Here is a 23,731-nt window from a genome sequence, read left to right as displayed (position 1 = left end):
ATGCCCACAGATACCCTTCCCCCGCCCTCCCTGAGCATGGATCCCCCATCTGGAGTGGTGACGGACGGATTTTCCCTGCTCCTCACCTGCACGGCCCCCTGGGATGACGGCGAGAGGAGGTTTCACTTCTACAAAGACAATGTCAAGTTTGTTCCTGGTGAAGCAGCATCTGAGATCAACACCATGGGGCCCAGCACCAGCTCTGTGAAGGTCTCCGTGCTCCACATCCCATGGGCCAGTCTGAACAACATCGGGGAATTCACCTGTGGGTACGAGGAGAACGTGAGTGGGAAGTGGATCCCGTCCCCCAGGAGCCAGGCTGTGACCATCCCTGAGAACATCACAGTGTCAGGTGAGGTGGCCCTTGGGCGCTAATGTCTCCTTAGAGAAAATCACCCTCTTCACTCCCACACGTTCTTACCCAGCTCTATTGATGGACCAGTGAGGCCAGGACAGGGCACACGTGGGCTGGGGGACATGCAGAGAGGAGAGGGACAGACAAAGTGTGGGGAAGAATCAGTGTGAGAGAGACGGGCTGGCGTGCGATTCACGTCTCAGCTTGACGGCTTGTGAGCCCTGGGGGAGTTTGCCTTGAGTTCAGGAGGCAGGGATACACGGACATCCCACCCATCGTTCTCAGCAGTGACACTTAGCTCCTGGTTCCACCATGCTTCTCTCTCTCTGCAGCTCCCAGCTTCCTCTGGGCCCGGGAGCTGGCCGTGGGCGGCTCCTTCTTCATCATCAATGGCCTCATCATCTTCCTCTCCCACTGCTGCTTGTAAACAAATGTGACTAGATTCTTCTGGGAAGGGCCCTTCCTTCTGTGGCTTGGAGTCACCCCACAAGGTGATCCTCCAGCACACCTGTCTCTCACCGTGGTCCCTGTCCGGGAGTCCACCTGCTCTGGATCCTCAGGGCCAGGACACCCAGGCATCTGCACCTTGATCTCTACACTGGCATGACTTAGCCAGAATAAAACTGGGGTTTTTTTTGTGCATCTGAAACCAGCATAGGAACGTTCAGGCCTGTAGGTCTGGCCTCCCTAAACCCAGCATGCCTCGGTCTCCCCTGCAGCTGGGATGCTCTGCCTGCTCTCTCTGCCTCATCCAGATGTCCCCTTCTCCTCCCACCGTAGTCTCTGATATTGCCCCCAGAAGCCTCTCCCCTGTCCTTTGTCTTTGGTCCAGCTAAACAGGGTCACCTGGCCTCCTCTCTTCTCTGCCTTTCCTCTCTTCTGCCCTTTGTTTCCCCCAGGCTGGAACCAGCTGGGCAGGTCACTGGGGTCCTCTCCAGAGCCCATTGTCCTTCCAGTGGCCAGATGCAGCTGTGCCACCCGAGCTGGGCCTCCCTACCAGCAGGTCACCAGTCACCGGGGTCTCTGTTCTCCAGGCTCGTGGCTGGAATCCCCAGTTCTGTGCTGACCACTGAACAACAAACCTCCTGATGAAAACAGTAACACCCAGGGACACTGGGGGTCTCTCCTCTGCCTGCCAACCCTTCCGAAACCCCTGAGATCTCCTGCTTCATCACACCAGTGTCTTGTCAGGGATCATGGAAAGCTGATGACCCCGGCTATGACGATCCCTGTGTGACATACGTATGGCGTGTACACAGGCACGTATGTAGACACTGGATCTATATTCTGGAGGTGCTTAATAAAAAACCCAACACTGGACAAAGGGATATGGGTTTGCACATCTGCATGGACCAAATAGCATGGCCTGTACACAACCGGCATGTCTGATGCTAGCTGCTGCCCAGTCTGTGGGTACGAGGTAAGAACAGACACGCTCCTACCTGGAAATAGACCAGCTCATGGGTTACATTCCCTTTACTCTACAAAGCGATTCAACTTCAAAGACAGTATTTAGCAGCTAGGTGCTGGGAAACACTTGCAAGTTGCTGCCTGCGTTAATCTCGCGGATACTGGCAGTGCCCTGTGTTTCAATGGGATAGTTCAGTGTTTGCTCTGTCACTATAAACACTCCCAGACTGGTGGGAAGTGGGACCAAGAGTGCAATATGCATTTGTACCAGAAGGGGCTTCTTCCTGCCCAGCAGCACGAGGCCCAGACACCAGACAGACGATTGTGGCACATCACAGAACAAAATGCTTAGTTGACTGTGTCCCCCACTGATGAAGAGGACCATCCAGGGGACTCTGTGCCTCCAGGGGAAGGCTGGTGCAGCGCATCGGGACTTCACATTTCTCACTCTCTTGCTGAACTCATCATGCCATAGAACCTGCCATCAGGTGGGCGGGGCCTGCCGAGGTTTAGACAGACTGTGCTGAAGTTTTTGATGGTTGATGCTGGGCAGGACCACTGGGGAGGCGGGGAGGAGGCCGGGGGGGCACTGCCCCAGGGTTAATGGGCTCTGAGCTCTTTAAACTGGTGATTTCCATTCTTATTTATACTGTGGACCAGCAAACCCATTCACAAACATTTGGTGGACCAGTAACATTATATTTGCATATTGATTATGCAAATAATGAATATGGAAATAACATGTTGCCAGTCTAACTAGCCCCAACCCAGCCCCTTGTTCCCCAGTGTTTAATATAATTTGACCATGTGACGGCATGTTGGGGGTCCCCCGTCTCCTGCACCCCCGTAGTGGCATGAACAGGCTCCACCAGCCAGTAGAATAGAGGGAGTCTATTGCTTCTCCAGGATACAGCACAGCACAGATGTAATCTGGTTACAGGGCAGGCCTAGGATGCCTCAGCCCCCCTTGAGACGGGGGAGACTGGGCCCCTAAATCCCAGCCCCTTGCTTAGGCTGCTTCCTCCATGATCCCAGACAGAAACTAACTAACCGTCCCTTCCAGCCCTGCCCCACAGCCAGGGGCGTTCCACCTTGCTTTGTTCCTCTCCCAGGGAGGTAACTGGTAGAACAGGTTACCTCCCTGTCCCATCAGCTACTCAGCTGGGCCGTGGTTCAGACAGCAGCCAGTGGGAGTCACCCACAGCACAAGCCCAGCAACCAGCAAGGTACCCACACTACGTTACAGACCCCCCCACCGCCACACCCACACCCATGCCCTTTGACCCTTTAACCTCTGACTTCTACAGCTCCTGCCAACACCCTTTTGCTCCATGACCCCACCATGCCCCCTCCCAACACCCCTTTGCTCTTTGACACCACCCCAGACCAGCACTCCCCAGACTAGGGCTGCCACCTGTAGGGCGCATGGTTATTATTTCCAGTGGGCGGTGTGCGTGATCCCTCCTCCTTCCCCTCCCCAAGGCGGGAGACGCTTCCTGCTCTGCTCCTCCTGCTGCCACCTCAGCCCCAGCACCACAGACGGGCAAAATTTCCAGCAGTCACCGTGGTCCAGCAGCCAACAAGTTGTGGTCTGACACCGGTCTATGGATGCTTTAAGCCGTCAGTAGAGCCGCATCAGGGCAGCACTGAGGTCTGGCTGGGGGAGGTGCAGCATGGTCTGAGTGGGACTGAAGACTGGCTGCTCCTAGCCCTACCCCTCCAAACTAAGGCTCCGCCCTTTCCTGCCGGGTCGGAGTCAAGCCCCTCCCATTGTCCAGGGTGGGACAAAGTCTGTCACCAGCTGTAATGCAAGCCGGGCACGCCCTTCCCCGCCACCTGCACATTTGTTCCTCAATAACCTCGTCCTTCTGTTTGCCTTGGCCCCGGCTCTCATTTTACTTTCGGTTTCCTGTGATTTCGCTCCGACAGAACGTGAACCGGAGCCGCAGGGCCCAGTGTCAGTGGGACGAACGTCCCAGGAGCTGCCCTAGGCAGAGTGAGATGGGCCGATGTGGGGTTTGGTCCCATTGGGCCTGTGCCCTGGGTGCTGTCACATCCCTGTAGCTAAGCCCTCCCCGAGCGGGGCTGTTATCAGTGTCTGCCTTGCTCTGCTGGGGGATGTCTCATCCCAACTCTGCGCTCTGCTGGGGGAGACCAGAGGTTCTGGCTCAGTGAGCGGAGGGGAGGGGAGAGGGTGGACAAGCTTTAAACACAACCCAGTGCTCGGGAGCTGGCGTTAGACCAATTCAGACAGGAAACCAGGCCTAGAGTGTAACACTGAGGGGAATTAACCACAGGGACACCAGGGGCTGTGGTGGATTCTCCAGCACTGGTGATTTCTGAATCAAGCCTGAGTGTGTTTCTGGGCGACCTGCTCTAGGTCACAGAGGGGCCAATTCAGGGATTTCCTAGGACCTGGGGGCACAGGAGGTTGGACTCCAATTCACAACAGTCCCTTCTGACTTTGGGGTCTAGGAAATACGAGAGTCAGAGAGAGAGGGACAGACGGACGTACAGACTGGGTAGTGCCCATGGGGACTGTAAGTGTGAGACCAGGACAGAATCCTGCCTATTGGGACACACCTGCACTGTATCTGTATATCACCGTGCATCAGTCAAGTCAAACAGGAAGAGCTGTGACAACAATTGTTTTATTTAACAAAATACTAAACTTACAAATATTAAACTGTCCGGCCAGACTCCCTCATCTCTCTTTCCAGCTTTCAGGGCCTTTTAGTTCCTGATGGGCAGGTCTGAGATTGGACTCATGGGTTCTACCCCACCTCCACCTCTACTCCCTTCCCCCCCTTGGAGAATGGAGGGTGAATACCCTGATGGGTATGGTGGTCTTTGGGTTGAACCATTTGTATTAACAACCCTTCCCCCCCTTTCCACCCACTTCCCCAGCCCCAGCCAGGAGAGTCCCAGGAGAATGAAGGAATCTCCCACACGCCCCTTGCCCTCCCCTGCTGCCCCTGCATGGGCAGAGTGGGGATTAGAGGATTCCTGAGACACATTTAGGACCTTCCAGCCCCAGGGCCACTTCTGATGCCCCAGTCCCCTCTGGAGAAGGCTGATTGTCTCCTAGGCTCTTGCCCTTGACCCTGGACGCACCTAACCACAGTCTGGATCCCACCCACCCTCCTTTCTCCTCCACCCATGGGCGGGGGAGCAGCCGATTGGGACTCTGAATGGGGTTATCTGAGGGGAATAAGCTGGGGGATGGGGCTGTGAAGTTGCACAAATGTGGGGGGCCAGGAATTTGTTCAGCTGTGCGGAGGGTGAATCTGCACCAGGAGCTTGGCTACTTGATTCGTGCAGTTTTCGGGTTACAGAGTCTTCTCACAGAAAGGGCAACAAGGCCCCACCCCCAAGGCAAGAGCCTGGCTGGAGCTCACAGTTGAGAAGGCAGGTGCTGGAGACGAGAATCCCCTCACGAGATCTCCTGTAGGAAGAGCAGCTCCATCTCAAAGTCCAGGGCAGGGCAAGAACGTCCCATCACACGGCTGTGCAATGGCTGCACAGTTTGGAAAAGACTGTGATGGGGGATGGCTTCCCTGTGCACATTTAAAACCAGAAACCATTCCACACTCCATGTCGCTAACCTCACTCACAGGAGTGAGACACGCACCAGAATAAGAGATACAGATCCAGCCGAGTGTGACAGTCGAACTAATCGGTTACATGGGGTGTTGAGTCCAAAGCATCTTTGATTTATGCAAATTTGTGTCTGTCATGGCTCCTTCCCCACTCTGGCATGATAAATGCAGAAGTGGGGGCCAGCAAGTGTACCCCAAAGCCTTATCTACCAGGCTTTGGTATAAAACTTCCCCCAAAATCTTAAAAACCTAGATCTTGGGAATAAAACTTCCGCTGCCACCACCCAAATGTTGCTAAAGAAACCAGGGGAAAGATCATTTGGGAAATCTTACCCCTAAAATAAAAATCAGGACACACAATTAACCACTGCCAGGTTAATAAAAAGAAAAGAAAGAACTTTTATTATTACAACAATATTCCTGTTGCAAGTATAATGACTAGACAGGAAGGTAACAAAATATACTCATGGAGAAACTCCATGGGCCTAGAACTTAGTTACAAAGAAAAGCCAAAACATCTTTTAAGCAGTGCCAGATCTCAGATCCCATACCCAACCTTTAAAACAATAAAACCTAATGAAACTACCTAAACTTTACCCTACTTACGGAAAATGGAGACTGGTGTCTTGGAGAGAGAGAGAGAGACATGCTTGCCCCTCGCTGTAGCTGAGGAGAACTCTCCCAGAGAGACAAAAGGGGAGAAAGGAAAAAACCCAAATTCCTTTGTCCCAGTTTGAAAGTCCCACCTACATTCCTATTGGTCACTCCACCTGGCTAGGTGTGTTAACCCCTTAATCGCCAGGCTGCTGGCTAACCTCATAATCATGACAGTGTCCATAAGACAATTCCATACAGGATGGGGGGGGGGAACCATCCCCATTCCATGCACGGAGTTCAGGGGCAGTTCAGGGAGAGAGAAATTAAACCTTGGTCACGGGGCAAATGGGAATCTGTGCCTGATGGGAGGGGTTGAAATTCACAGCGCTCAGACCACGGAACAGGAAGCCAAAGCCACAGCAACGGCCCAGCTGGTGACTAAGGGGAAGTTTCACAATGATCAGAAAATGTCGGATTCTTTCCCTCCAGAGACATGGAAATTACACCTGGGCAGGGTCTAGCTGGTGGGGGAGCAGGGACTCACGGCTGCAGCCCCCTCAGTTTAAAGACTCTCCCCTCTGGGGATAAACCAAGAGACAGGAGAGCTTCTCCCCACGGCCTCATCTCGGCTGGGATGCCCCTCCCCCTCAGCCCTTCCTCAGCCAGATTCCATCTCCAGCTGGGCCTGGCCCTGCCTCCAGCTCCCGCTCCCCACAGCGGGGTCAGTCCCATCAGAGGGGGTCAGTGTTTGGCGACAGGAAACCCTCCACCCGCCCCACTGTCAAGTTCAGGAAATGGGCAGCTCCCCTCCCCCACACTCTGTGCCCCACACACCAGTGTGTCTCCAGCCCGAGCTGAGTGGTGGCCACGCCTGAAGCTGTGACTTCCCCTGCTGAGCCGAGAACCCAGCTCCCAGCCCAGAGTGACCGGCTCAGCATGGAGCTAACTCGCCTTCTGCCTCTGCTGGGTGAGTGCTTGGCCTCTGGCCCTCTGTGTGTCTGTGTCTATCTGTCTGCAGACTCCCCCTCCCAGTTCTGCATCCCCAGATCTCTCACCTCCTCTGCTCTTCTCTTCCAGCCTCTCTCCAGAGTCTCCCCAGGCCGGTGTCCCCCGCAGGTAACAATGTCTCTTGGCCTCCCTGAGATGCTGGCAGTGGGGTGGGGGAGGGGAGAGGGGTTCTGTCAGTGGGGCTGGGATCTTGATCCTCTCACACCATGGTGATGGGAATTGCAAGGAAGGGGGGATCATACCCTGATGTCCCCATGACTTCCCCTGACATCCAGAGGGGTGGAAGAGCGACTCCATCTGATACCTGCTGGGAGGGTCTGTTTGGTGGGTCCCAGCCCAGATCATAGGGGAGAGGCTGCCCCCATCATCTTGGGCACTACCCAGCCCCTCATTTGCAGCCTCAACAGAGAGAGTGAGGGTGGGAGGGGCCATGGAGACTGAGCTCCCACTTCCACATGACACTGACCCCTAGGCAGGGCCCACTGTGATGGCATGTTGGGGGTCCCCCGTCTCCTGCACCCCGAAATGGCACAAACAGACTGCACCAGCCGGTGGAATAGAGGAAGTTTATTGCCTCCCCAGGATACAGCACAGCACAGATGTAATCTGGTCACAGAGCTGGGCTAGGATGCCTCAGGCCCCCTTGAGATGGGGGAGACTGGGCCCCTAAACTCCAGCCCCTTTCCCTAGGCTGTCTCCTCCATGCTCCCAGACAGCAACTAACCAACACTCTTCCATCCCTGCCCCCCAGCCAGGGCAGCATTCCACCTTCCTTTGTTCCTCTCCATGGGGGGTGTCTGGCCATACCGGTTGAGAGGTCCCTTTGCATAGTGACTTATCCTGTTTTGCTGGGTCGTGGTACCCACGGCATCAGTGGGGGTTACCCCAGAGCCAGCAGTATAGAAACCAGCCAGGTACCCGCACTACGTCACACCCACCCATGTGGAGCTCTCTGCCCCAGCTCTCAGATCAGAGGGCTCAAGGACAGGGACAGGGACAGTGACTGAGCCGCATGCAGCAGGGCAGTAAAAGCAGATTCTGCAGAGGCTCCAGAGGAACAGTGATGGGCAGAAGAATTCCCCCCTTTACTCCCTCACATCTGCCAGAGCTTCCTCATTTCTAGTCAGCGCCTTCTAGCTACTGCTGGGCAGGGCTGATGGTCACATGACAGATTCTCTTACCCGCTTATCCCTCTGCCCCTGGATGGAGACTGTGGGTGACTGTCCTGATGGAAATGGGGCTGTTGGGATCGATCCATTTTCAACAACATCCCTGCCCCTCTGTTTGCACCCCACATTCCCCCTCAATGGAGAGTGTTGGGATGTTGGGGGTCCCAAGTGGAGGAAGGGCCCTTCCACCCTCCACAAATGAGCTCACCCGCTTCCTCTGGATGGAGAGAGAGGGGATCTGGTGGTTCCGAGTCACATGGACGATCCTTGCTGCCCTATGTGGACATCTGCAGAGCTCCTGCCCTTGTCCCTGAATTGCCCCGTGGCACAGTCTGGGTCCCCTCCATCACCCTGCCATCTCCTGCCTCTATGGGATGGGGAGCAGCTGACTGAGGGTTAGTGTAGTTCAGGGGTGCAGGGAGCAGGCTGTGAGATGGGAGTGAAGTTGCACAGAGGGAGGGAGCTGGAATTTGTCCAGTGAGACGGAGGGCGGGTGTGATGTAGTGTGGGGTACCTTGCTGGTTGCTATGCTGGGCAGTGGTCTGTGTGTGACCTCCACTGGCAGCTGTTTGTAGCATGGTCCAGCAGGACAGGGGATGAGTCATTATGCAAGGGGCTCCCAACCTGTCCCACGAGCTGGCTTCCAGGGAGAAAGACAAAGGAAGGGAGGTGGAGTGCAGCTCGGGATGGAGGGGCAGGGTTGGAAGAGAGTTTTAGTTTCTGTCTGGAATCATGGAGGAGGCAGCCTAGGGAAGGGGCTGGAATTTAGGGGCCCAGTCTCCCCCATCTCAAGGGGAGCTGAGGCATCCTAGGCCTGCCCTGTAACCAGATTACATCTGTGCTGTGCTGTATCCTGGAGAAGCAATAAACTCCCTCTATTCTACTGGCTGGTGGAATCTGTTCGTGCCACTATGGGGGTGCAGGAGTCGGGGAAACCCCGACGCGCCGCCACAGCGGGTCCTTCTTAGAGAAAGACAGTCCAGGAGCTGTTTAACAACACAGAGAAGGGTTGGGGGGGCGTGATCTCTGTCTAGAAGCTCCTATCTGGGGATTAATCAACAGCTCAGTTGCAAACACAACCCAGTGCCCGGGAGCTGTGGCCAGACAAACTCAGGCTGGAAATAGGAGGCATTTTCACGGTGGGGGAATTAAGCAGGGGGACACTTCCCAAAACTCTGGGGTGGATTCTCCAGCGCTGATGATTTCTGAATGAAGCCTCAATGAGCTTCCCAGGGATCTGCCCTGGGTGACAGAGGGACCATCCAGGGCAATCCCAGGGGCTGGGTGACACACGGGTTGGACTCCATGAGCACAATGGGCCCTTCTGGCCTGGGATCTCGGAAAAGGGCCCGGAATTAGGTTTATTTGCCATGGTGTGTGGGAGTGGGGGCAAGGCAAGGAGTGAGGCTGGTTTGTGTTCCTGTCTGCCCAGGACAGATCTTTTACCCCTTCTCCCTTCTCCTCATTCCATCCTGGCATCTCCCTGCCCACTGACCCCGTGTCTCTGTTCCAGATCCCCTGCCGGCCCCCAGCCTCTCTCTGGACCGCAGCTACCGAGTCTATCTCCCAGGAGATCAGGTTAACCTCACCTGTTCAGCTCCTTCAAATGGATTGGTCTCAGGATACAGATTCTTCCTTCAAAATGAACTGCAGGAGCCCAGCATAGTCCCACACCCAAATGCAGGGGCCCGGCTGGAACTCATCGCTGAGAAAGGGAGGGCTGGGTCCTACACCTGTGCATATTGGAGATGGGAATCCAATGGAGAGATCTCCTCTGGGAACAGCAGCTCAGTCTCCATCACTGTGAGAGGTGAGCCCCTGGTTTCCCTGCCGTTGGATGGGAGGAGTCTTTGGGGACCTGAAACCCACCCCAGCACCTCACCTTCACCCTCTGTCTGCCCAGCCTCCCTCCCTGCATCTCAGAGAGTCCATGGTGGGAGTGGGGCTCCCAGCTGCTCAGCATCGACTGGGCATTGCCAGGGCACTGCTGTGGAGAGCTCACAGCGCTGGGGTCCTGGGTGGGCATTGCCGGAGGAGCACAATCTGATTTCTGTCAAAACAGGGATTGGTGTCTATCCTGTTACGCCAGACCCTGGTGGCACAAATATGTCAGCACCCCCTACGGGTCACATGTATGAGAGGAGCAGAAGCTACCCCTGGGGTGAAAGCAGCAGTGGATACAAACTCTTCTCTCAAAGCAGGGATGGAATCCCCAGAGAAACCCCTGCTGGGTGGGCCCCTTCTTCTGTATCTAACCCCGACCCTGGTTTCCAAACCCTTCCACACCCTTTCCCTCTCCCTTAACCCTGCCCACCCAGTTATCCCACCAGGGAACCTTTGGAGGGCTGTGTGATATAGGGGCAAGGTGAGACATTGGGCGGGGGGGGGGGGGGGGGCGGGGTGCACTGGGATTTCAGCAGGGCATTTATTTTTCTATGGGAATCTCTCTAGCTCAGTGTTTCTTAAACTTTTAAAGACCATGGAACACCAAACAATCATTTTTATGTGAAACACTAAAGGAAAATTGTTGAGGGGGAAAAAAAGAAAAAAGAAATGGTCATGGGCCCTTTAATTTCTGCATGTGCTGTCCCAGCTGAGCTTCCATCTCCACTGGGGGCAGGGGGAAAAACATTAAAAGAGGCCATGGCACAGAGTTTAAGAAACACTCTAGCTCCATTTAGGCAGTAACAGCCTCCTCTTCTGCATCTCAGCCTCTCGGCTCTCTGTGTCTCTTCTCCTGCACTGGAATCTGACCCGTTGTCTTTTTCAGACCCCCCAGCAGCTCCCACCTTCGCCCTGAGCCCCCCGCACCAGCTGTACCTCTCAGGGGAATTCGTGCAGCTAGCATGTTCTCCTCCCACTGGTAATGAGGCAGTTACAAGATTTCAATTTTCCAAGGGGGGGAAAAGGATCTTCCTACCTGTTGTCCCACTGGGCAGCAGCTACTCTGATGTCAGGAACTTAAAATTGAAGCCCGGGGACTCCGGGTCATACTCCTGCCGGTACTGGATACACCCGCTGGGACGAGAGATCCAATCGCTGGAGAGTCCCCCTGTTACCATCACTGTGACAGGTGAGTGCTGGGCTGTCCCCAGCTTCCCTTGGTTGGTTTTTGTTAGAGACGCATTCCCTGCATGGAATCCAGGACTTGTAGCCCATGAGATGAGAGTTGCACAGACAGAGCAGGGTGCTCACGTCCCTAGGTACAAAGATGCGTGTGCGTGTGCACATGCACACACATCTGGTGAATGAACGTCTGACAGTGTGGTGGTCCTGCACTGGCAAATAAGGGGTTAAAACAGCTTCCATATAAAGGGAAAGGGCTGGGTCAGGGAGCCAATCACAAGCAGGAGAGAGTCAGCCAATCAGAGCCTTGCTGGGCAGCATAAAAAGGTGGCTGGCCAGGGGACACCCAGTCTCTCTTAGCCCTGGTGAGAGAGGGATGCAGGTGGCTGCTAGCAGGGGGCAGGCAGGAGGAGCCAGGAGAGCTCTGGCCTGACCCGACCCGACCCGACCCGACCTGACCCAACCCACTCCCAGGCTGGGGGCCCAGCGACATGGGACTGAGGAGATACCAGGGCTGCAATGGGGCATCTAGGGTAGGAATTGGTTGCAGGTCCAACGCCCCTTGCTGATGCTGAGTGGCCAGTGCTATTTGCCTTGATGGAAGAGGCTTGGTGAAGGGTGGCTGTGAATCACAGAGGCAAGGTGAGCTGTGGGGTAATTGGGCGCCCTGGGAGGGGAGGAATCCAGCGTTTAGGTGCTGCTGAGGGGTAGTGCCCAGGAGCAGGCGCCATAGTCTGGTGGTCAACTGACAGGTTCTCCCCAATTTTCTGCCTCTGTCCATGGATTGGGACTGTGGGGGTGAATATCCTGATGGGAATGGGTGTGTTGGGTTTAACCCATTTGTAACAACATTCCCCCCCCCCCACACACACACACACTTTCCCCAGAAAGTGTTGGAATCAGGGGGATTGAGGTTGCTGCTGGTAACGTGGGCACAGTGAGGCACAGGGGTGCAGGGCATTTCCCATGGAAACTCCACTCCCCCTGAGATGAATTTAGCTTTGAAACATCTGCCCCTGCTCCCAGATCCCTCCAGAGATCCCTGCTGGCTGGGCCCCTTCTTCTGTACCTGACTCCTGGGCTAGGTCTACACTGGCATGATTTTCCGGAAATGCTTAAAACAGAACAGTTTTCTGTGATAAGTTTTTCCAGAAAAAGTGCATCTACATTGGCAGGATGCTTTTCCAGAAAAGCACTTTTTCCGGAAAAGCGTCCGTGCCAATGTAGACGCACTTTTCTGCAAAAAAGCCCCGATCGTCATTTTTGCAATAGAGGGTTTTTTGTGGAAAACACTACTGTGCTGTCTACACTGGCCCTTTTCTGGAACAGTTTTCCGGAAAAAGGACTTTTGCCCGAACGGGAGCAGCATAGTATTTCCAGAAAAGCGGCTGATTTCTTACAGTAGATTGTCAGTGCTTTTCTGGAAATTCAAGGGGCCAGTGTAGACAGCTGGCAAGTTATTCTGGAAAAGCGGCTGATTTTCCGGAATAAGTGGTTAGTGTAGACACAGCCCTGGTGTCCAGACTCTTCTGTAGCCCTGTCCCTCTCCCTGAACCCCGCTCACCCCAGGTGCCTCCAGATGAAACCTGTGACCTTTGGAAGGCCGTGTAATACAGCACCACAGAGAGACACCTGACTGGGGGCAGTGAGGTTTCAGGGGGGCATTTATTTCTCTGTGGGAATCCCCCTCGTCCTCCACTTAGGTAGTAACAGCCTCCTGCCCTTCATCTTTCTCTCTCAGCTCACTGAGTCCTTTCAGCTTTGAAATCTTACACATTGTCTTTTCCAGGCCCCCCAGCAGCTCCCACCCTCTCCCAGAGCCCCTTGCACCAGCTCTACCTCTCTGAGGAGTCTGTTCAGCTCACGTGTTCTCTTCCCAGTGGTGATGTGGCAATTACAAAATTTCAATTCTCCAAGAACGGGGAAAGGATCTTCCCATCTGGCAGCAGCTATTCCGATGTCATGAACTTAACACTGTGGTCATGGGACTCCGGGTCGTACACCTGCCAGTACTGGATACATCTGTCCGGACGAGAGATCCAGTCTGTGGAGAGTCCCCCTGTCTCCATCAGTGTGAGAGGCGAGTGCTGGGCTGTCCTAGTTTCCCTTGGTGCCTTTGTGCTATGGAGACACATTTCCTGTGGGAATCTGGCACCTGCAGCTGATGAGATGGATGTTGCACTGACAGAGCAAGACTGGTCACTTCCACTGGTACAAACATACCTGCATGCGCACACGCCCCTGTCTGCTGAATGACAGTGTGACAGGGTGATTGTCCTGCACTGGCACATAAGGGGTTAAAACTTAACCCCACATAAGGAATGAGGGCTGAGGCAGGGAGCCAATGAGAAGCAGGCTAGAGTCATCCAATCAGAGCCCTGTTGGGCAACATAAAAAGATGGTTGGCCAAGAGACACTCAGACAATCTCAAGCCCTGGAGGGAGAGGGATGGAGCTTACTGCTAGCAGTGGTACCTTGGAAATTGGGGTGTGGCCAAAACTGTATGGCTACATCTACACTGGCATGATTTTCCAGAAATGCTTTTAATGGAAAAGTTTTCCGTTAAAAGCATTTTCGGAAGCGCGTGTCTAGATTGGCACTGAGGCTTTTCCACAAAAGCACTTTTTGCAGAAAAGCTTCTGTGCCAATCTAGACGCGGTTTTGCGCAAAAAAGCCCTGATCGCCATTTTAGCAATCGGGGCTTTTTTGTGCAAAACAGTACTGTGCTGTCTACACCGGCCCTATTTGCGCAAGAGGGCTTTTGCCCGAACGGGAGCAGCACAGTATTTCCATAAGAACACTGACAATCTTACATGAGATCGTCAGTGTTCTTGCAGAAATTCAAGCGGCCAGTGTAGACAGCTGGCAAGTTTTTTGGCAAAAGCAGATGATTTTGTGGAAAAACTTGCCAGTCTAGACACAGCCCATGTGTAGTTGACAGTTTTATGGCTGCAGCTGTAATTTTTGCTTATCAGAAACTGAACTACCAGCGCGAGGTTGCTTGTCCTGTGTTCTTGAAGTTGTCTCGCGTGCCATGCTTAATTTGCATTGTTATTCAAAACATTCCTTCCTCTCACAGTTTCTGGGTTCCAAACCTTTCCTGCCTGCTTTTGTGCATGAGACTTGCTTTTAGGGAGCCTCACTGTGAAAAAGGCAGATATCACCATTTCTCATCAAGGCAGGGCTGTCGAGGCTCCCCTACACAGAGGTAGCTTGGACAGCACCACGCTGGGGGCATGTAGGGAGAGCCAGGGATCAGCAGTACCTTGGACAGCACCGTGATAGGGGAGGCAGGGGGAGCCAGGGATAAGCAGTACCTTGGACAGCACCGTGATAGGGGAGGCAGGGGGAGCCAGGGCAGCTCTGGCCGGACTCACTCCCAAGCTGGCAGCCCAGTAACATGGGCCTGAGGAGATATCACTGCTGCCTGGGGGCATCTAGGGCAGGAATGGGCAGCGGGTCCACCCCTCCTCCATTTAACAATGCTGAAACGGGAATGGGCTGGTGTCCAAGGCAAGCCAAAGAAGCTGCCTGAATGTATAGCAGGATTTGAGTAGCTGGGGTGTTTAACTGAAACCCATGTTTCAGACCAGGTCTGTAATATTCATCAGCGTCACAGAATCATCAATTCTGAGTCCTGAAGGGCTGAGTGATCATCTGCCCTGACCCCACAGGGCACAGGGCATAGCCCTGAGTGAATCCTGCTGGGCACGGGGCGCATCTTTCAGAAAACACACCGGCTGCGTCTAGATTGGCATGATTTTCCAGAAATGCTTTTAACAGAAAAGTTTTCTGTTAAAAGCATTTTTGGAACAGAGCGTCTAGATTGGCACAGACACTTTTCCGCAAAAGCACTTTTTGAGGAAAAACATCCATGCCAATCTAGATGCACTTTTGTGCAAAAAAGCCCCAATCACCATTTTCGCGATCAGGGCTTTTTTGTGGAAAACAAATCTCAGCTGTCTACAGTGGCCCTGTGGCACAAGGACTTTTGCCCGAACAGGAGCAGCATAGTATTTCCACAAGAAGCACTGATTTCTTAGAGTAGGAAGTCAGTGCTTTTGTGGAAATTCAAGGGGCCAGTGTAAACAGCTGGCAAGTTTTTCCAGAAAAGCGGCTGATTTTCTGGAAAAACTGGCCAGTCTAGACACAGCCAGTCAGTGCTGGCTGGAAAATCAGCAGTGATGATGCCGCCCCGTGCCCTGCTCTGGGTGCTGGGAGCCAGGATGGAAGCGGCCTAGCCTGATGGCGAGAGCGGGTCCAGACCTGGGAACAAGGGAGGTGCGAGGCAGGCACAGGCTGAGAGTGGAGCAGAAACAGGCTGGATACTGATTGCAGGAGCCTGGCAAGGAACAAGATCCCTTGCAGCAGCAGGACATCACAGCTTCTCAGCCAGGTCCCAGCCAGGTCATTCATTCATTCCCTGGCTTCAGCAGGGTATGCCTGCCAGTCATGTGACCCCAAGCCGCGGGTGTCCTGACTGGCTGTCGTAGGTGCCTGACCTGCCAGGATCACTAAGGGGCTGCTCCATCTGTACCTTTCAGGGGTAAGGAGAGAGCATCAGAGACCCTGGTTCCCTCCTTGCCCTGCGTTTGAGTTCTGCCCCTCCCAAGGACCCTCAGCTCCTTATGCTGGGTCCCCAGTCACCTGTCCAGGCCTTAGTGTGTCCACCTTGGCAGCCTCCAAAGATGCAGCTGATAACATTTGGAAGGGGGCCCCAGAGCTGTGCAGAAGCCTGGGAGGAACAAAAGGGAGGCTGGGAGAAGCTCTGGATGGGACTGGCTGGTGCAGGGGGGTTACATGAATGGGGTGCTGCTTGTAAAGAGAGTTCTCTCTTTCCTCTTTCCTCCATCCAGCCCGGCCGTTGGTCCCCAAACTCACTGTGAGCCCACCACACGGCATCCTCCTACCTGGTGAATCTGTGAACCTGACGTGCTCAGTTCTCAGTGCTTCCACCCAATCCGGGATCCGTTTTTTTAGGGATGGGCAGATAATTGACTCCAGAAAGCTTCTTGAATATTGGTTCCATGTCAGCACCTCCCTTCTGCTCTCAAATGTGTCTAAATCAGAAGCCGGAGTGTACAGCTGTGATTACTGGAAGACAGAGTCTGGGCGAGAGATCCCATCGAAAAGGAGTCAACCCATCTCCATCAGAGTGATTGGTAAGCCCCCCTGTTTCCCACAGGACTGTCAAGGGGTGCCGACTCCCCTAAGACATTCAGCCCCCTTTCCGCCCCACTCTCTGCCCGCGCTCTGTTCCTGCAAGTGGGGAGGGGGAGCTTGTCTATCCTGACTCCAATGCTCACCCCGAGCCGGGTGTAAGGGGGGCCCGGACCCACCCTCTCTCCAGGCCGCAGCCCAGGGCCCTAAGGTGGGGGGGAAATATCTGCTCCCCCTCACCTGGCTGATGGGGCTACGTGCCGTAACGCATCAGCCTGCAGGTGATCCTATTTGCACCCACCCTGGGCTGCTTCTTCACCCCCTGCTCACCCGAGTGCCCTGTCCACCTCTTTCCTGAGGTCTGGAGGCCCTTCATCCGCTCCTCCAGTTGGCCTTCCCAGCCCGAGTGCCTCTGCCACTTTTATGCTGCCTTGGGTGCCGCCCCTTCCCCTGCGGGGGTCGTCTGACCTCCACCCTAGTACGCCTGCGTTGGCATTTCTTGTCTGCTCCTTCCCCGCCCTTCGGGCCCCACCTCCTTTACTTCCCATGGTGCAGGTGCCCACATTCCTCAGGGCCTTCCCTGGAGCGTTGGCCTCAGTGCGATGCACTCCAGCTTCCGCTGCTTCCTTTCCCGTGGCGGGGGAAGCCGGTGTGTCGCTTCCCACCCTCCGCGGGGGAGGGGGGTCTGAGGCAGTGTGTGGTTGCATTACCCCATCACAAGGACCAACAAACAACTTCAGGTCTGTCTGCTCCATGCATCAGATGTGACAAAGCCCAGCTTCTCAGGTGCAGGTCAGGGCAATTTCAATCCCGGTCTCTGGTCACTGTCCTTGGCTCCATCTGAAGGTTCGACAGTGCTTTGCTGGAGATAAGGGGCTCCCAGCCAACAGGAACATTTGAAAATTTGGGGACCGTGAATGTTAAACCAACGCAAAATCTCCCCCATCTCTGCTCTCTGTCAAGCCATAGGGGGGTGAGCAGCCCAACAGCAGGGAAATGCAGCAATGCAGCAAGGTGGCACCTCTGTGGTTAGGTCATTCCATTGCCTCCAGCCCTGCCACTTCCTATATGACAATCTTCAGGAGACAGAAATGGCATCTTGCCTATTCCTTTGTCACCTCCATATGGACATTGAGCAATAATCCCCTCTCTCCTACTGGCCAATGTGCACACAGGGCAGGGCTGAGGTACAGAGGTGCAGGGTCTTTCCCATGGAAAAGTCTCCTTCTAATTCTTGAAATGAGTTTGATCTGGTACCATCTGCCCCTACCCTCTGCCCCTTCTAGAGCTCTTCCATCTGTGACCCTTCTTCTGTATTTAATGCAAAGTCTCTTTCTGTATCTAGTCCTGATCCCAACCCGTATCCCTCTTCCTGAGTTCTGATCTCTCTAGTTACCTCCCTGGAGAACCTGTTCCCTTCAAACTCTGGGCTGCTCTGGGGGTCACAAAGCCCCAGGATCCCAGTATGACAAAGCAGGTAGATGGAGCAGCTCAGCCAGGGGCTGCTTTCCTCTAACCCTGAATGTGCAAAGCACAAAGGATTCTGGGCCATGCACCTGTCAGTGTTGAAGAGATCCTGGCTATAAAGAGACAGTATCCATCAGTCTGTGCAGGGGGATTGTAGTTGTGTGTCTGTGTGTCAGAGACTTTCTCATGAGTCCCTCCTCCTCTCTGACTCTCCACCAGCTCCCCATCCTCTCACTGGGCCCCCTGAAACCATCAGCATACCAGTGAACCCGGTCATACTGGGGGTGCTTAGCTCTCTGGGGAAGGAGAGTGTGGGTGACAGGTTCTTCAGTCAGGGAAGGGAACAGATCTTCTGCAGGTCTCTAGCCAGGGTGCCTGGCTTTTCAGCACAACTGACAGTGAACAGCCACTCCTACGCTATCTGCAATGGAGATTGGAGTCTGGGTGACAGACCCTGTCCAAATTGAGCCTTCTTGCCCTGGGGTCAGTGTTAGGGAAGACCCCATTTCCACCTGGGGGTGGTGAGACATGTGGGTATTCACTGAGGAGGCCCCTTCTACATCCCTACCCAACTACAGCCCCAGCCCCGTCCCAGTGTCTCCTGCCTCTCCTGAGCCATGCCCTCAGCCGTCTCACTATCCCAAACACCCAACAACTGACAACACAACTGCTGTACAGACAGTGAGGGGTCCTGTGGCACCTTAAAGTTCAACACATTAATTTGGGCCTCAATGTGCATGTCCTCTTGCCCACAAATCTTATGCCCAGCTACATTTGTGACTCCGTAAGAGGATTCCTTTTGTTTCTGGTGACGCAGAGCAGTATATCTACCCCTCTGTATCCTCTCTGTACATCAGCACAGCCAAGGAAACCTCTAGCCAATATGGCTGCCTGCTTTCCAACATGGCCGCCCTTCACACAGGAGCGCAACAGATGGCCACTCAACATGGCCAAGAACATGGCTGCCTTGTGCCTCCACCCTCTGGGAATGTTGGATCCCAGCAGGGCCACCCAGCCCTAAGTCAGCCTGGCCAGAGGGGCCAGATCACCAGACTCCCATGGCCCTGCCTGTCTGCAGAGGGCTCCATAAATATCATAGGTTCAAGGATTATCAGAAACCAAGTCACGTTGTGGTAACCCTGTCCACCCACTGACAAGAAATCCCAGCCCCACATTGTATTTGAAGGGAGCCACCCTCAGTTCCTGGCCTGGATCTTGCTCATTTCTGTGCAGTCCTGAAGTAAACCAGAAGCTCTGGAGAAAGCACAGGTCAGCTCTGAGTATATTGAAATCTGGGCACCATCTTCATTTCCCCTACTGAACCTCCCTTGTTTATTCCCACAGATTCCCTTCCCCAGCCTTCACTAACCACAAATCCCCCATCTGGAGCCGTGAGAGAAGGTCTCCCCCTGCTCATCACCTGCACAGCCCCCAGGGATGCTGGCGAGCGGAGGTTTCACTTCTACAAGGATGGAATCAAGTATGTTCCTGGGGAAGCTGAGTCTGAGATCAGCACCATGGAGCCCGGCACCAGATCTATGAACATCTCTCTGCTCTGCATCCCATGGGCCAGTCTGAACAACAGCAAGGAATTCGCCTGTGGGTATGAAGAGAATGTGAGTGGGAGGTGGATCCCGTCCCCCAGGAGCCAGACAGTGACTGTGACTGAGACAGGTGAGATTTCCCTAATGTCTTAATCTAGCTTCCTGTGTTGCTCCCACTGCAGGACACCCATGTGCTGCTCTGGGAAAAGGAGATTGGATGGAGTGACAGATTTTGCTTGTGATGGAAAAAAAGGGGAAAGGAAACCCCAATGTCCCCCTATGACTTTTCTAGCTATGACACTTCAGTGGCCTAAGATCCGGGCCCCTCACAGTGTTGTTAATGAGGTTCACCCTTTGGTGCCCGTTTTAGAGATGGTGACATGAGGCAAAGAGGATGCAAGTCCCACAGTCATCTTGTGGTATATCAGGGAGTTAATCCTCCCCCACAGCCAATGTCAAAGACCAGTCCCATAACCACTAGACCTTTCTTCACAGGAAGTTTGTTGCCAGTGCAGATTCCTTTGTGGGCCTCAGACCTTTTATCAAGACTGTCTCGCTATTCTCATTTGCCCTTCCTTCTCTTTCCTTTGCACCAGGGACATCCTCACCCCAAACCCGTGACATTCTGCTGATAACTGGTGGCATCTTGCTTCTGATTGCAGCACTGGCTGCTCTGATCTGCTACTGCCATAGGAAGAAGAGAGGTGGGTGAAAAGGGAAAGAGTCTGAGATCTTTCACCTGCACTTCAGATCTGGTCTAGTCAGAAACTGTTCTGTAGGGATCAGTGTAAAGAGTTTAAAATATTGACAACCACAAAGAATCCTACTATGGTGCAGGTATGGAAACCAAACTGACCCCTATATTTTATGAATGTCTGCCTGTCAGCTTGTGAATCGCCTTTTTCAAGAATGCCTCCTAAATGGTAAGAAGTAAAACCACTAAATTTGATATGCAGCTTCCTCTTATCCTACATCAAGGTTGGGGTTTGGATGTAGAAGACAAATGGAAGTGCCAGGAATGGGACTGTTATCCAGATTATGGAAAGGGAGGGAGCAGTGAGAGGAGGGATGCGATACTGATAGTGGCCACTGGGGGCAGTGAGTCCACAGGGGAGAGCTATATGCAGAGTGGCCACTGGGGCCAGCTGCACTTCCCAGAGAGTGTCCAGTAGGACTGGAACTCTGCCACCTTTCCTGCCACCAGAATGAGTAAGTAGCCACCTGCCACAAAGCCCTTTCCTCCTGGCCTTAGACCACAGTGTTAGGGGAGGGGAGCCTGTGTGCAGGCAGAAGGCCCCGGCAACTGGGGTTTTGGGTCAGAGATAGAAGGCTCATGTCATCCAGGATGGGATCCCCTGTCCTGAGCCCATCCTCACCCCCCCCCAGTCTTCACTGTTGCACCCCCACACCCTAGTGTCTTTCCTTGCCCTCCCACATCCATGCCCTGATTCTTGCAACCACCACATCATCAGCTCCCTGCCCTGGAGGACCCAAAAAACACCTGGTAAATTCTCTAGTCTGGAATATGCAGGGCAAGTGAGACCTGTGAGTGAGAGGATAAAGCATAGTAAGAAGACAAAGTTCTAAAATGACATTGAGAGCTTATTAAATGTGTGTTGGCGCAAATTCAGCTTTATCAATACCTGATGTCAAATAACCCACTCAGCTGAAGTTTCATTTCAGACGAATGATTTCAACTGATGTCACCACTAAGGCTTTTGGTTGTGCTTAGGGTGAAGTGAGGGTAAAACAATTCAAAACTCACAGATGTCTCCATGCCTCGGGGCTGCTAAAATATGTATTTAAACAAATGCTGAGCAACTTTGGGCACAAAGTTCTACACTAGACCTAGGAGATCGGTGTAAGGTGCACAACTCCAGCTACGTAAAATATGTGGCTGGAGTCAACCTACCTTAAGCCAAGAAAAGGCTCCCATTGGCTTCCCTTATTCCTTGCGAGTGCAAGGAGTATTGGTGTTAACCAAAGCCGCTCTCAGGATTCAGTTTAGTGGATCTTAACTAGACCTGCTAAATTGAATGCTGGAAGATCAATCTCTGGCCTGGCAAGTGGAGAGATGGGCTGAATTTACTCAAGGTCACACCCTGTAGCTGGGCATTTCCTCAGGGTATGTCCCCATCACAGCTCTGCTCTTCTCTGCTTCTGTTTTAGTTCCAAAGACTGTGAAAAGCACTGAAGGGTCTGAGCCTGGAGAACAGACCAGGAACCTGGATCCGGGCCATGATAGCAAAGGATCAAACGCCACGGGTGCTGGAGCAGAGCAGATGGAACAGGTAACATGAATACACTGAGGCTAAGTTAAAGAACCAGCAGAATCCAACCTCTTTGAATCTTTTGCCCAGGCCTCAGATATCTCTGCCTCTCTAGGGTGTGGCCATCAGAAAACTGCCACTAGGCGACACTGCACAGAGTTTGATGATGCAGAAGGAAGGGCTGGGAATTGTCCATCCCTTTCTCCAAACTGCCACCCAATCACAGAACTGTAGGGCTGAGAAGGGACTTACAAGAGGCCATCAGTTCTGGCCTCCTGTGCTGTGGTAGAATTACTTAAACCTGGACCAGCCTAATGGGTGTTTGCTTTATGACAGAGATTTCCCAACATCCCCTGGTCACCTGTTCCACAGTTTAACTTCCCTTAGAGGTAGAATATTTTTCTTAATACCGAAGCTAAACCTCCCTTGCCAGAGATTACACCCAGTATTCCTTGTCCGAACTTCAGTGGGCATGGGGAACAGTTGGTCACCATCCTCTTCATAAGGTTGGATTCATGTTCCCTCTCAGACGTGTTGTCTCTGCTCTGGACCCTCCCAAATTTCTCTACATGTTCCTTAATGTGTGATGCACAGAACTGGAGACACACTCCAACTGTGGCCTCACCAGTGCAGCATAGACAGGGACGATTATCTCCCAGGTCTCTTCCTGTTCATACCCTCAAGAATGCCATAGCCTCTTTCTCAGCTGTAGCATCCATGCACCCCTCCTCCTCCTCATTTCTCTTTCCTCTCCCAGCAGGGCTCAGAAGTCACCTACGCACTCTTAGCTCTGTCAGCTTCACAGGCCCACACCACCCAGTTGAAAAACAAAGCCAAGCCTGCTGAACATGAACATGTGCTGTACAGTGAGGTGGTGACAACCCACACCCAGAAAACAGCTAAATAAGAGGGGAATCCCTCTCTGTTCCTCTGCATCTTCTCCTCCCCCTTAACAATTCACATGCTGAACCTGTTACACCCCTGCAGTCCTTGTATGGCATGTACCAAAGGGCTCACCCAAGTTTCTGCTGTCAGAATATTTAGCCAGCCAGCATCTTATCAGAGATCATGGAAAAACTTGTGGCCATGAATATCACTGTGTGATGTGTCTGGGCTGTGTGGAAAGGGTTGCCCATGTAGCTGGAAATACATTCTGAAGGTATTTGGAAGACTGGCCAGATTTAGACACAGGAGAGTGGGTTTGTGAGTTTGTGTGGATCAAGCGACCTGGCAGCTAAGAAACACAGTATGGCTGGTGTGCTGCTGGCACGTTTGATGCCAGCTCTTCCTTCAGCTGCTGGTGTTAGCTAAGAACCAACCTCATAACTGGAGACCAGGCTAAGTCACTTGGGTGTTTTGCTCAATATTGGCATTAGACTTATATGAATGTTTTTAATGTTTCTTAATATAAATATTAAATTTACACAAATATTTTTAATGTTTAGACTCTACGAAATGCTTATATGTTGTTGTCTGCATTAATCTCACTGATGATGTGCATACCCCTTGTTATCAGGTGATATTTAAGTATTTCTTCTAAAATGGAACACAGAAGCATGACCAAGAGTGAAATATGAGTTTACAATGGGAGGGGCGATTTTCTGCCCAATGTAAGAAGGCCTCTAGATATCAGACAAACAATTGTGAACATCAGAGGACACAACACTTTGTTCTTTGGATCCCCTGATCCATGAACTGGAGACTTGCATGTGAACTGGTCCCATCCTCCTGATCTCTGGGGGAAGGAAATACAAATCCCTGACAAGAAAAAAATGGATCTTGGTTGTTTCAACTCAGAAGAGCCATAGATTCTAAACTGAAACAAGAGATCCCCAGGGCTGCCGCCTGAGTCTGACTAGAGCAGGCCAGGGCAAAATATAGCCTGCAGGCCATATGCAGCCTTCCAAGCAGGGCCAGCTCTAGGTTTTTTGCCACCCCAAGCAAAAACATTTTTGGCCGCCCCCTTTTTTTGTTGGCTTTTACATATGTTTGCACTTTCCAATGTTTTTTTTTTACTGTTTAAAATTTTTAAAAAAATGAAAACAGAAAATTTGTAGTTAGTGAAATAAATTTCCTACTAGTTTAC

At 53.0% G+C, this 23,731-nt stretch overlaps 2 protein-coding genes across 2 annotated transcripts; both read left to right on the top strand.

Annotated features, from left to right (window-relative positions):
- On the top strand, positions 1-23,081 carry LOC149521106 (uncharacterized). Its single transcript, XM_089774353.1, has 5 exons — positions 1-352; positions 19,176-19,505; positions 19,972-20,079; positions 21,545-21,666; positions 22,403-23,081. Exons 1-5 carry the CDS (start codon positions 1-3, stop codon positions 22,550-22,552), a joined length of 1,062 nt encoding a protein of 353 aa, XP_089630479.1. The 3' UTR covers positions 22,553-23,081.
- LOC149521107 (alpha-1B-glycoprotein-like) lies at positions 6,898-13,686 on the top strand. Its single transcript, XM_089774143.1, has 4 exons — positions 6,898-6,928; positions 9,652-9,948; positions 10,909-11,211; positions 12,994-13,686. Exons 1-4 carry the CDS (start codon positions 6,898-6,900, stop codon positions 13,458-13,460), a joined length of 1,098 nt encoding a protein of 365 aa, XP_089630269.1. The 3' UTR covers positions 13,461-13,686.
- Positions 23,082-23,731: the final 650 nt, after the last annotated feature.

Source organism: Pelodiscus sinensis, chromosome 30 (genome assembly GCF_052426305.1).
Source record: "Pelodiscus sinensis isolate ZL-2025 chromosome 30, ASM5242630v1, whole genome shotgun sequence".
Lineage (NCBI taxonomy): Eukaryota > Metazoa > Chordata > Testudines > Trionychidae > Pelodiscus > Pelodiscus sinensis.
This window is presented reverse-complemented; position numbering and strand designations above follow the sequence as displayed.

Bases quoted from the DNA above. Each gene is read 5' to 3' on its own strand.
- LOC149521107 (XM_089774143.1), top strand. From the start codon at position 6,898: ATGGAGCTAACTCGCCTTCTGCCTCTGCTGG. The intron at 9,949-10,908 runs GTGAGCCCCTGG...TGTCTTTTTCAG, and splicing joins AGTCTCCATCACTGTGAGAG to ACCCCCCAGCAGCTCCCACC. The intron at 11,212-12,993 runs GTGAGTGCTGGG...TGTCTTTTCCAG, and splicing joins TGTTACCATCACTGTGACAG to GCCCCCCAGCAGCTCCCACC.
- LOC149521106 (XM_089774353.1), top strand. From the start codon at position 1: ATGCCCACAGATACCCTTCCCCCGCCCTCCCTGAGCATGGATCCCCCA. The intron at 19,506-19,971 runs GTGAGATTTCCC...CCTTTGCACCAG, and splicing joins AGTGACTGTGACTGAGACAG to GGACATCCTCACCCCAAACC. The intron at 21,667-22,402 runs GTAACATGAATA...TTCCTCTCCCAG, and splicing joins GAGCAGAGCAGATGGAACAG to CAGGGCTCAGAAGTCACCTA.